The sequence below is a fragment of the Pristiophorus japonicus genome, chromosome 17 (genome assembly GCF_044704955.1).
Source record: "Pristiophorus japonicus isolate sPriJap1 chromosome 17, sPriJap1.hap1, whole genome shotgun sequence".
Classification (NCBI taxonomy): Eukaryota; Metazoa; Chordata; class Chondrichthyes; family Pristiophoridae; genus Pristiophorus; species Pristiophorus japonicus.
Window position 1 is genome coordinate 72,963,081 of NC_091993.1, and position 12,599 is coordinate 72,975,679.

The following is a 12,599-nucleotide window of genomic DNA, read 5'->3' on the forward strand; positions in this document are numbered from 1 at the left end:
GCCAAATCACGTCTCATACCATCGAAGTTTCCTTGCTTTAAGTTCAGGACCCTAGTCTCTGAATTAACTGCGTTGCTCTCCTTAATGAAGAATTCTACCATATTATGGTCACTCTTCTCCTAGGGGCCTCGCACTACCAGATTGCTAATTAATCCCCTCTCGTTACACAAGACCCGGTCTAGGATGGCCTGCTCTCTAGTTGGTTCCTCGACATAGTGGTCTAGAAAACCATTCCTTATACACTCCAGGAAATCTTCCTCCACAGTATTGCTACCAGTTTGGTTAGCCCAATCAATATGTAGATTAAAGTCACCCATGATAACTGCTGTACCCTTATTGCACGCGTCCCTAATTTCCTGTTTGATGCCATCCACAACCTCCCTGCGATTGTTTGGTGGTCTGTACACAACTCTTTCTAACGTTTTCTGCCCTTTGGTGGTTCGCAGCTCTACCCATATAGATTCCACATCATCCAAGCTAATGTCCTTCCTTAGTATTGCGTTAACCTCCTCTTTAACCATTAACGCTACCCCACCTCCTTTTCCTTCCTGTCTATCCTTCCAATTGCATAATTTTGCATTTTCGTCTTTGTGTGGAAATAGTTTGATTTGATGTACATTTTTATGAATTTTGCATGGCATTTGTGTTTAAACCATGTGATTGGTTGTTTATTTTGTCAAATTAATGTGACAGCTGGCTCATCTAATTTTAATTTAAGTTTTAATGTATAAGCAAATAAACTTTCTAATAAAACAAGTATTCCTACAAAACAATTTGTTTAACAATGGCAGTCACACAACCCCGAAATCAGTCATGCAACAACTTGCAATTAGATAGTTTCCACAGGAACATTATCAAACACAATTTGACACCATGCCACAAATGAAGATATAAGGACAGGAACTTGGTCAACGAGGTAGGTTTTAAGGAGCGTCTTAGAAGAGATATTAATATCTTGGCCCAGTTAAGCCACCCTTGCCCACCACAGTCACTTTTTTTAATTATTCGTTCACAGGATGTGGGCGTCGCTGGCAAAGCCAGCATTTATTGCCCATCCCCAATTGCCTTTGAGAAAGTGGTGGTGAGCCACCTTCTTGAACCGCTGCAGTCCATGTGGTGATAGTACTCCCACAGTGCTGTTCGGGAGGGAGTTTCAGGATTTTGACCCAGTGACATTGAAGGAACGGTGATATATTTCCAAATCAGGACGGTGTATGACTTGAAGGGGAACTTGCAGGTGGTTAAAGTTCCCATGTGCCTGCTGTCCATGTCCTTCTAGGTGGTAGAGGTCGCGGGTTTGGGAGGTGCTGCCAAGAAGCGTTGGCGAGTTGCTGCAGTGCATCTTGTAGATGGTACACACTGCAGCCACGGTACGCCAGTTGTGGAGGGAGTGGATGTTTAAGGTGGTGGATGGGATGCCAGTCAAGCGGGCTGCTTTGTCCTGGATGATGTCGAGCTTCTTGAGTGTTGGGGTTGCACTTACTCAGGCAAGTGAAGAGTATTCCATCACACTGCTGACTTGTGTCTTGTAGATGGTCCCCGACCTGCAAGGACCAGCAGCAAATCAGGGCTGTGAAAGAAGCATACTACTTCAAGGTACAGCGTGTGCTAGAGGGTGACTGGATTGGACATCACCAAGGTCTAGGTCGCTGATTGGAGTGTGGGCAAGTGCAGCAGGAGCGGCGAGTGATCGTGGAATGACGTGATCGAGGCCCAGGAGAGGCGAGGGCCCAGGGGCAGCACAGGCCAGCCGACTCTGCAATATGTGTGCGTATTAGGTCCACGCAGCAGAACTGGTCTCCAGTCATCTTGGTAAATCCTTGCCACTGGACCAAGACCTAGCTCTGTCAAGCCCATGTGGTGGCTGGTGTGCAGTGGCCACCACACTAAAAAAATCCACGCACTGTCATCTTCCACCCTTCAACATGTAGTTCGGTACCTGGAATATTTTAGGTCCTTCATTGAAACTCCTGTGAACTCATCCCTTTTTGGCGTGGAAGCAAGTCATCCTCGACAGGAGGGACTGCCTATGATGGTGAGATGGTGGAAAGACTTTGGGGAGTCAGGAGGTGAGACACTCGCTGCAGAATACCCAGCCTCTGACCTGCTCTTGTTGCCACAGTATTTATGTGGCTGGTCCGGTTATGTTTCTGGTCAATGGTGACCCACAGGATGTTGATGGTAGAGGATTTGGCTATGGTAATGCCATTGAATATTAAGGGGCGGTGGTTAGACTCTCGATTGTTGGAGATAGTCATTGCCTGGCATTTGTGTGGTGCCACTTATCAGCCCAACCCTGAATGTCGTCCAGGTTTTGCTGTATGTGGTTATGGACGCTCCATTATCTGAGGAGTTGCGAATGGAACTGAACACTGCAGTCATCAGCGAACAATCCTCACTTCTGACCTTATGATGGAAGGAAGGTCATTGATGAAGCAACTAAAGATGGTTATGACCCTCCGAGTGGAATTTTGATAGATCAGGAATTCAACAGTATTTCCTCTTGCTTCCTCTTAGAACAAGAAACTAAGGAATATAATTAGGGAGGGTTATCCAGCATTCATCGTGAGTGAAGGCACTAAAATAAAACTATAAATCAACGTCCCATCAGTGGTACAGTCGATCGGAGTGTGACCGAGTTGTCCTTGTTGCCTGAGGTTGTAGCTCTTAACAAAAATCTGATGAGTAACTCTGCTTTGGACTGTAAAGTTTAAACATTGTTCTTTTCTTGAAATAAAGTAAAGTACTGGATTGTTGCCCACCAGTACGCTTATCTAGGAAGTTGAATTCAGACCTGCCATCAGTTCAATTCAAAGCATGCTTCAGACTTTGTTCAACTGTGAGCAATCCCAACCATTATAGCTGCTGCTTACACTAAGAGTCCATAGGAAGCCACTTTCTTTCACTCAAGTGTGATGAACTGACCTCTTGGATTCTTGTATCCTAGGGTACTGTTAGTGAGCCGTAGCCTTTCTTTAACTTAGCAGTTTGAAATTTAACTCGTTAAAGGAATTTTTCAGGATATAGGCATGTGCAGTCTTGTTCTTGAGTATTTGTGTGGAATATAACTATACATCAGCATTAGAATGTTTTACTTTTACGATGAAATAAGCACAAGGTGGTTCCAAAGCTGTTGTAGCTTGATGGCACTTTCTGTAAAGCAGATCATGTCTCTTCTGCACTGTCTTTTATTGTTTCCTGAGTTAGAGTAGCCAAGTGTTACAACATTTTGGTCTGCACTTGATATTTTCTTGGGAGTGTCTGATAGCCATGAACCCATGAGTGGACTTCGTGTTTCCTACGACCAAGAGTTTATCTTTACTGTTATCTCGTCATACAGTCGCATGACCCAGAAATCCTAACCATGTAATCCCTCATTGTGCTAACTGGATAATGTGAGCCTACATGTTCCCCTGGGTGTATCTATTATCTTCCAGAAGGCAGACTGATAAACACTCTTAATGACCTGCACCTAATAAAATGATGTCTCTTTTAAAAGGATAATATTTCTCCCCCACTGATGTCTATTCATTATGTAGATTAGAGAAATGGGGTTGAATTTAAATAAATACTATTCTGGGTGATTTTAATTATGTTCTTTCAAAAGATACACCATTTGATTAGTTGTTGTCCAAAGGGCTTCGAAATAGATGAGCTGGCGGCATACTTCAAGGTACTAAAAATATTTTCTCTTTGGAAAGTTGCTGCTTTAACTCCTTGTTAAAATCTCACAGGACACTGGCCTAACTACAGTTTCATATAAGATATAGAATTATGAATTGAAACAGGGTGACTTACAGATTTAAAAACAGGAAATGCTGGAAATACTCAGCAGGTCAGGCAGCATCTGTGAAGAGAGAAACAGAGTTGACGTTTCAGGCCGATGATCGTTTGTCAGAATTGTCAAAAGGTCACTGACCTGAAACGTTAACTCTGTTTCTCTCCACAGATGTTGTCTGACGTGCTGAGCATTTCCAACATTTTCTGTTGTTTCACATTTCCAGCATCTGCAGTATTTTGCTTTTGACTCATAGATTTATTGACAAAGTAAAATTATGCTCTCTACAGAGGTCTTTCATTCAGAAGTTTGAAACAAGCACCAGACGTGTAATGAGGTAGGAAGTTGCGAAATGAAACCTTTCATTGCATAAAAGCTGAGATAACACATTGAGATAGATTGGTCATTGCTGAACATGCTGACTTCTCCCAGCCCTTCAATGTTTCTCTGTCCAAGAAAATAAAGGTAATTGCTATCGTTGGGAGGAAGGGAAATGGCAGAAAACAGAAACTTGAAGTAATGAACTATTGCCTACCAAACACTTTTACAACCTACCGCCAGTGTTATCTGTACATGAACATGTGATAACTGGTGCTTTGGATCTTGAAATAAAGGCTCCTAACTGTTTAACCAACTGCTGATCATGTGATTGAAATTCTCTGCTTTCCATGCTGACGGCTATATTTCTTTAAAAGTTAGACAATGCAGACAAAAGTTGTATGCAACGATACTTGCACCAATGCGAACACATTCAACCTGGGAAAATGTCATGGGTTTCCACACAAATGGCCTTTGCTACTTTAAGGGTCTGTATTCACAAGTTTAAAAATTGTTCTTCATTTCTAAATATAATCTCTCTTGAATTCCAGAGGCAGTGGGAGCATCTAGCCAACGGCCTGTGTTTTGTCCTGTCCATAAGCAAGAGCAGCTGAAACTCTTTTGTGAGACATGTGATAAACTGACGTGTCGGGACTGTCAGTTATTGGAACACAAGGAACACAGGTAGGCCCAACTTTAGTATTTAAAAGAGAGTTTCTGATGGGTGGATTTCATGAATTGTATAAAAGTTTTTATATATGCTTCATGATATTTTGCAGTTATTATTTGGATGTACCAGTAATTACCAATATTGCAGCATTTGGCTTTTCCCATTGGTTGTTAGAGGCATGATTAGTGACTAACAGTTTTTATTTGGACTGGGATTTGAACTATAGGAAGAATATGGGGAATTGATTTCTACAATCTACATTTATATCAGTACTTTTAAATCACTGCTGTTAGAATAAAAATTAGGGAATCTGTGTTTATGTTTGAAGTAGTACACAACTGCAGCTGTGTTGAACCTTGTATTGTGAGGAAACCTGTTTCTACTATTTCAATGTTAATTAATTTTACATTGATCCTACCAGTCAGATCTAAAACATTTTGAGCAAAAGTGACCAGTACTTCTCTGGATGAGCTGGAATCCCACTGGCTGATGCATGACACGGTGGAGGCATTGTCAATTTGTGATGTGATGGGCTGGAGGTATTCTGGAAAAACAAAAAATGTTGAGTTGACTTTCCCAGAGCATTGTGGATAGCCGGTTATAAATTTGTTTTCCATTGCTTTCAATTCTTAATAAGAAAGAGGTGCATACTGCTGAGTTAAAAATGATAGATATTTAGAAGTAATAAATTCCAGTTTTCAGTATTTGAGGCAATGTTCCTGTGCATAAATGATTTGACAATTTACTATCAAAGGCTGCTATGGCATATGTTTAGTTTTATTATGTGACTGAGGAACCTTAATCAGTCTGTGATTGAACCTACAATTAAAGAGAATATAGCTCCCCCGCCCCCCCCCCCCCCCCCTTGTGTAATTAAAGCATGGATTTGAGACTCGATTGGGGCGGGGGAGGGGTGGTGCCCTTTTTTGGCCGGTTGCTTCTATCTAAATGGAACAAAGACTTTAAGAAACAACCGGTTTTCTCCTATGTCAATTGAGAACTCTTCTCTTTCATGGACTGTGTTTCAAATTTGTTTACTCTGTTTTTCCCATATATATTCAGAAGCAGCCTAGCTCATTCATATCATAGGCAGTCCCTTGGAATTGAGGAAGACTTGCTTCCACTCTAAAAATGAGTCCTTGGGTGACTGAACAGTCTAATATGAGAACCACAGTCCTTGTCCCAGGTGGGACAGATAGTCGTTGAGGGAAAGGGTGGGTGGGACTGGTCTGCCGCACGCTCTTTCCACTGCCTGCGCTTGATTTCTGCATGCTTTCGGTGACGAGATTTGAGGTGCTCTTCCTCCACTTGGAAGCGGTCTTTGGCCAGGATCTCCCAGGTGTCAGTGGGGATGTTGCACTTTATCAGGGAGGCTTTGAGGGTGTCCTTGTAACGTTTCCTCTGCCTACCTTTGGCTCATTTGCCAAGAAGGAGTTCCGAGTAGAGCGCTTGCTTTGGGAGTCTCGTGTCTGGTATACGAGCAATGTGGCCTGCCCAGCAGAGCTGATCAAGTGTGGTCAGTGCTTCAATGCTGGGATGTTGGCCTGGTCGAGGATGCTAACGTTGGTGTGTCTGTCCTCCCAGGGGATTTGTAGGATCTTGCAGAGACATCATTGGTGGTATTTCTCCAGCGACTTGAGGTGTCTACTGTACATGGTCCGTTTCTGAGCCATACAGGAGGGCGGGTATTACTGTAGACCATGAACTTGGTGGCAGATTTGAGGGCCTGCTCTTCGAACACACTTTTCCTCAGGCGATCGAAGGCTGCATTGGCGTACTGGAGGCGGTGTTGAATCTCGTCATCAATGTCTTCTCTTGTTGATAAGAGGCTCCCGAGGTATGGGAAATGGTCCACATTGTCCAGGGCCGCACCATGGATCTTGATGACTGGGGGGCAGTACTGTGCGGCGAGGACAGGTTGGTGGAGGACATTTGTCTTATTGTTGTTTAGCGTAAGGCCCATGCTTTCGTACGTCTCAGTAAATACGTTGACTATGTCCTGGAGTTGAGTATCTGTGTGCGCAGACGCAGGCGTCGTCAGCATACTGTAGCTCGACGACAGAGGTTGAGGTGGTTTTGGACCTGGCCTGGAGATGACGAAGGTTGAACAGGTTCCCACTGGTTCTGTAGTTTAGTTCCACTCCAGCGGGGAACTTGTTGTGTGAGGTGGAGCATGGCAGCGAGGAAGATTGAGAAGAGGGTTGGGGCAATGACTCAGCCCTGCTTGACCCTGGTCCGGATGCGGATTGGGTCTGTAATGGATCCGTTAGTAAGGATGACGGCCTGAATTTTGTCGTGGAGCAGACTGAGGATGATGACGGTCTTTTGGGGGCATCAGAAACAGAGAAGGCTGCTCCATAGACCTTCGCAGTTGAGTGTGTCAAAGGCCTTTGTGAGGTCGAAGAAGGCCCTGGAAAAGCGCTGGTGTTGTTCCCTGCATTTTTCCTGCAGCTGTCGCGCTGTAAAAATCATGTCCGTTGTGCCCCGTAGAGAACGAAATCCGCACTGTGACTCCGGGAGGAGCTCCTCAGCCACAGGGAGAAGACGGTTGAGGAGGACTCTAGTGACGACTTTCCCAGTGGCTGATGGGGAGATTCCTCTGTAGTTGCCACAGTTGGACGTCCCCTTTTTTAAAGATGGTCATGATCACTGCATCTCTGAGATCTCCCGGCATGTTCTCCTCCCTCCAGATGAGAGAGATGAGGTCATGTATTTGCGCCAGTCGTGCCTCTCCGCCATACTTTAGTGCCTCAGCGGGGATTCCATCTGCTTCCGTAGCCTTGTTGTTCTTAAGCTGTCTTGTAGCTTTTTCTAACTTGCGCAGTGCTGGGGTTTTACTGAGATGTCGTGGTGGGTAGCATGCTGTGGGATGTAGCCCATTCATATCAATAGGGATGGTGTGAGGTGATGGGACGGCTACTTCAGAAATCTTTTGTGGTACCAGTAGTAAATTAAGGCTCATGATGTACCTGTGTGACAGAAATGCTTGAAATACTAAAATAATGTAGCTCAAGGCAGTCAGTGCTATGGAATGTATTCTGTTCATATGTTGTGGTAGATTCCATAGTAACAGAGAATCAGACAGTTTGAGTTTAATTCCTGGCTGCCAAGATCTGCCCAGTGGTTGGGAAGGTCTGTACAGACTCGTGATTGGAAGGGCATGTTGTTAGCCTGCACAGGTGGACTGAGCACAGACGGCAAGGAAAGATGCCAATTTGCAGCAGTGTTTATATTTGCCTATAAGGGACTGGTGCCTCTTTAGGTGTTCCTCATTATTGACTATAAATTTGCATTTGCTGTAGGGTAAATTAAGCATATGCTCTGCCATTACAATGATTTTTTTAATATAACGTGGGAAGTGCAATGAAGTTGACAGTGGCAACGGCAAGCAGAATTGAGTGAGTATAGAAAACAAAAGGGCTAATAACATTCAAAGTTCAGTAGTAAGATATTAAATAGTTGTGAAAGTACAGAAATATCTGCAAAGATTAAAATAGGATGAATGAGGTGAGTTGCAGGTATTGAACATGGATGGGAATTGGCAGAGTAAGTAAATCTTCCTTTATCTCCTGGGATTTGGATTGAAATCTAATTTCAACAAAAAGGAGCTAAACTAATGGCACAGTAAAATAGTTCAGTTATACATTTAGGTTCACATCTGAGTTTCCACATAGCTGAAATAGAGTCCCATATAAGAGGAACATGACATGGCATTTGGGGACGAGCAAGGGGAGGGGATGAGAAATAGATTGGAAAGAAAATGCTTTCTTCTGTGCTTATCTCCTCGATTTGTATATATTTTCTCAATGCAAGGAGAAAGCTACAAGAAATCAAATTATCTTTCAGTACATAACGCAAAAGCATTTTCAAATCACTTGCTCTTTTAATTGCCTCTTTATGCTGGAGTGGGAATTAGAGACAAATACTAATTTTACCCAAGCTTCATGATGGACATGAAGATGCACTGTTGGCTTTCAAGACATTCTATGTTTATGCCCTTTGTTGATTTGAGATTTTGTAATGCTTTTTCTAATGGGATACAAAATTTGATGAAGTTGCATTGCAGTTAGATAATGTTTCTTCTTTTATAAACCACATTGGATAGTGAAATAATTGAATTGGGAATGAATTGTTGGAAGTTTATTCATTTAAGCTTTGAGATTTATTTAAATGAGTATTTTCTAGAGTGGTTCTAAATGACAAAGCCAGTGAGAATTTGAGAGCTTAGCTTACATCCAGTTAGACATGATTGATGCTGGGAAATGGAACTTTTCCAATTTGTATGAAGAGTGTTTAGTACTTGGGTCAAGTACAGGATGAACCAAATGCAATGAAAATACTGAATTCCATTGCATAATATATCTTAAACATAAAGTGCCCCATACTGAATTGGTACAGAGCCTAATCCGTGTGATGTAATTAGTGAAATTGCTGCTGTGCAAATTATTTAAATGACCACCAAAAGTCAATCAATACCTGCTCAGGCACAAAGTCATCCTGTTCTCCAGGATCTGGTGTTTGATTGCCAAGTTTTGTGCACTTTGTGCCACCTTGAGAGTCTTAAAATAAAATGTTTTGATCTTATGTTGTGATATTTTCCAGTTGAAAAGACAGTGATTTTTTTTCCAAAACGCAAGTGGTAAGCTTGAAAGAACCATAAATTGACAAGGATGGAGTGGTATTGAGCAATAATCGCAAAATATATTTCAAAAAGATAATACATCAAGTGTTTGTGATCTGTTTTCTCTCATATTTTTGCATTGGCACTAATTGAGTTGTACAGATCTTATGAATAGTTTACCATAAGAAAAATTATAATTGTTGGAGTTTTGAGCTTTTTTATGCAATCTCACTCCTGAAAAATGACAAAACTCGTTCATAAATGTATGGTATGGCACTGCAACATTGTGCTGTTGGGGCGAAAATAGTCATCTGATTTAAAAGGTTAAAGTATGCCGTGCTCTTTGACCTGCCAGTCAGATTGAATATTGATAAACCACTCATTTTCAATGAGTATCCTCCAATTCATTGCTTAGAAGTTTAAGAAATTTACCATATAGCTGATGTTTATGCCATAAGGACATAATAAAATATATATATGTCAAGATTATTGCTGAAGTCCTGCTACTATTGGCTGTTTTAACTTTACTCTTTGGTTCCTACTACCTTGGCAAGGGTGCACAGAGAATGAACTTTTCACTTCAGGCTTTTGTCTGAGTGAGACAAGTCATCCACACACAGACTGAGGAAATTACATCAAGAATTTAATTGGAGCATATTTCACCTCATCCAAATTTGGATGTTAAACAAGCAGTTTGGCAACACAGATGAAAATGAGTTTTGAATAACCTACTCAATAGAGGGTTCACCTTCAGCAAAGATCAGTGTGTTTGCTCTGGTTTACTGTTGCAAAGTATTTTGACATGCTAATGTCTCAATTACATTCTATAATCCTGTTGTGTCCTGACACACTACAGCAAATCAACACGAGACACATACTGGAGACAAGGTCACTCTGTGACCTGTACCTTTTATTTACAGGACCAAGAAGTGATGACCCTGCGTGTGACCTCACTTTATATACCTGGATGACCAGGTGAGGAGTGTCTCCCACAAGTTCACCCTCTGTGGTCAAGGTGTGCATTTCTCAGGTGTATACAGCGTACAGTGTTGTTACATAAAGGTTACAGTTATGTGAAGGTTACAAACATGACATCACCTCCCCCCAACGTCCTTGGGTCAAAGATTGAATCTTTTAGGCGGTTGACGCTCTCTCGTGGAGCGCTGCAGTTGGGGCGCTGGTCGTTGAGCCTTGGCATGCGTCTTTGTCACCTGTGGTGATTCCGGCTTGTCCGGGCTGGCCGCAGGGACTGTGCATGCTGCTGACGGTTTTTGTTGCTCGTTCTCTGGCAGTGGTGTGGGCAGCATCTCGTGATGTTCCTCAGTGTCCATGCTGAACCTTTTTTTTTAACTTGGTCCAGATGCTTGCGGCATATCTGCCTATTGTTAAGTCTGACCACTATGACCCTATTCCCTCTATCAATTACAGTACCTTCGAGCGTGATTAAGAACAAATACAGGATCATCGATTTCTATCCATCTCCCATTTGAGTTACGGTCGTGGCACTCATTTTGGGACTGGCGCTTGCCCTCAACAATGTCTGACGAGACTGGATGAATGAGGGACAGCAAGTTTTAAGTGTATGTTTCATGAGTAGTTCTGCTGGCGGGACTCCTGTGAGCGAGTGTGGTCGGGACCTGTAGGCCAGCAGGAGGCACGATAGATGGTATTGAAGGGGGGGTCCTTGAATCCGGAGCATGCCTTGCTTTATGATTTGGACTGCATGTTCCGCCTGGCCATTGGAAGCCGGCTTGAATGGCGCTGTCCTGACATGTATGATGCCATTACCCGACATGAACTCCCGGAATTCATAGCTAGTGAAACACGGGCCGTTGTCGCTAACTAGGCTGTCCAGCAAGCCGTGGGTGGCAAAGACCGCACGCAGACTCTCCACTGTGGTGGATGTCGTGCACTAATTCAATATGATGCACTCGATCCATTTCGAGTACGCATCAACTACAATGAGGAACATTTTTCCCATGAATGGGCCCGCGTAGTCTACGTGAATACGTGACCATGGCTTGGTGGGCCAGGGCCACGGGCTGAGTGGGGTCTCCCTGGGGGCATTGCCCAGCTGGGCACACGTTGTGCACCTGTGAACACAGTGTTCCAGGTCTGCATCAATTCCCGGCCACCATACATGTGACCGGGCAATGGCCTTCATTAACACAATGCCTGGGTGTTCGCTGTGGAGTTCCCTGATGAATGCTTCCCTTCCCTTCTCGGGTATGACTACTCGGCTGCCCCATAGTAGGCAGTCGGCTTGGATGGAGAGTTCATTCATCCGTCTGTGGATCGGTCTGACCTCTTCAGGGCATGCTCCGTGTGCGGGCGCCCAATCCCCAGTCAGGACACATTTCTTAATCAGAGATAGGAGGGGATCTCTGGTTGTCCAGGTTTTGATCTGGTGGGCTGTGATGGGGAAGCCTGCGCTGTTGAAAGCATCGACAATCATGATCATCTCAGCGCTTTGCTCCGCTGACCCCTCGGTGGCCAGTGGAAGCCTGCTGACTGCGTCAGCGCAATTTTTGGTGCCGTATGGTGTGGTCACACAGCCAGCGTGAGAGCCCATCGCTGTATGCGAGCTGACGCATTGGCATTGACCGCTTTGCTGTCGGACAACAGGGATGTTAACGGCTTGTGGTCCGTTTCTAGCTCGAACCTTCTGCCATAAAGGTACTAGTGCATCTTTTTCACCCCGTAGACACATGCGAGTGTCTCCTTTTCAACCATCCCATACCCCCTTTCTGCTTGGGAGAGCGATCTGGAGGCATAAGCCACAGGTTGAAGTTGGCCCTCATCATTGCCCTGCTGCAACACACACCCAACCCCATAGGATGATGCATCGCATGTCAAAACCAATTTCTTACAGGGGTCGTGCAGGGTCAATAACTTATTAGAACAAAGCAGGTTCCACGCCCGATTGAAAGCCCGTTCCTGACAGTTCCCCCAAAACCAATCGCAACCCTTTCGCAGGAGTACGTGTAGCGGCCCCAACAATGTACTTAAGTTTGGCAGAAAGTTCCCGAAATAGTTCAATAGCCCCAGAAATGAATGCAACTCCGATGTGTTGCCGGGCCTGGGCGCGCGACGGATTGCCTCCGTTTTGGATTCGGTAGGCCGGATCCCGTCTGCGGCAAACCTCCTGCCCAAAAACTCGACCTCTGGGGCCAAAAACACACACTTGGACTTCTTTAGTCGCAGGCCTACCC

At 44.1% G+C, this 12,599-nt stretch overlaps 1 protein-coding gene across 7 annotated transcripts in view; it reads left to right on the top strand.

Moving 5' to 3' along the window:
* trim33 (tripartite motif containing 33) overlaps positions 1-12,599 on the top strand; it is a 249,952-nt gene that overhangs the window by 130,313 nt on the left and 107,040 nt on the right. For all 7 annotated transcript variants that reach the window (XR_011587467.1, XR_011587468.1, XM_070858846.1 and 4 more), the window contains exon 4: positions 4,648-4,780. Coding sequence is in view for 5 of the 7 variants with exons in the window: in XM_070858846.1 (XP_070714947.1) it covers positions 4,648-4,780 (133 nt within the window). In the remaining 2 variants the exon portion in view is untranslated. The remainder of the gene's footprint in view (positions 1-4,647; positions 4,781-12,599) is intronic.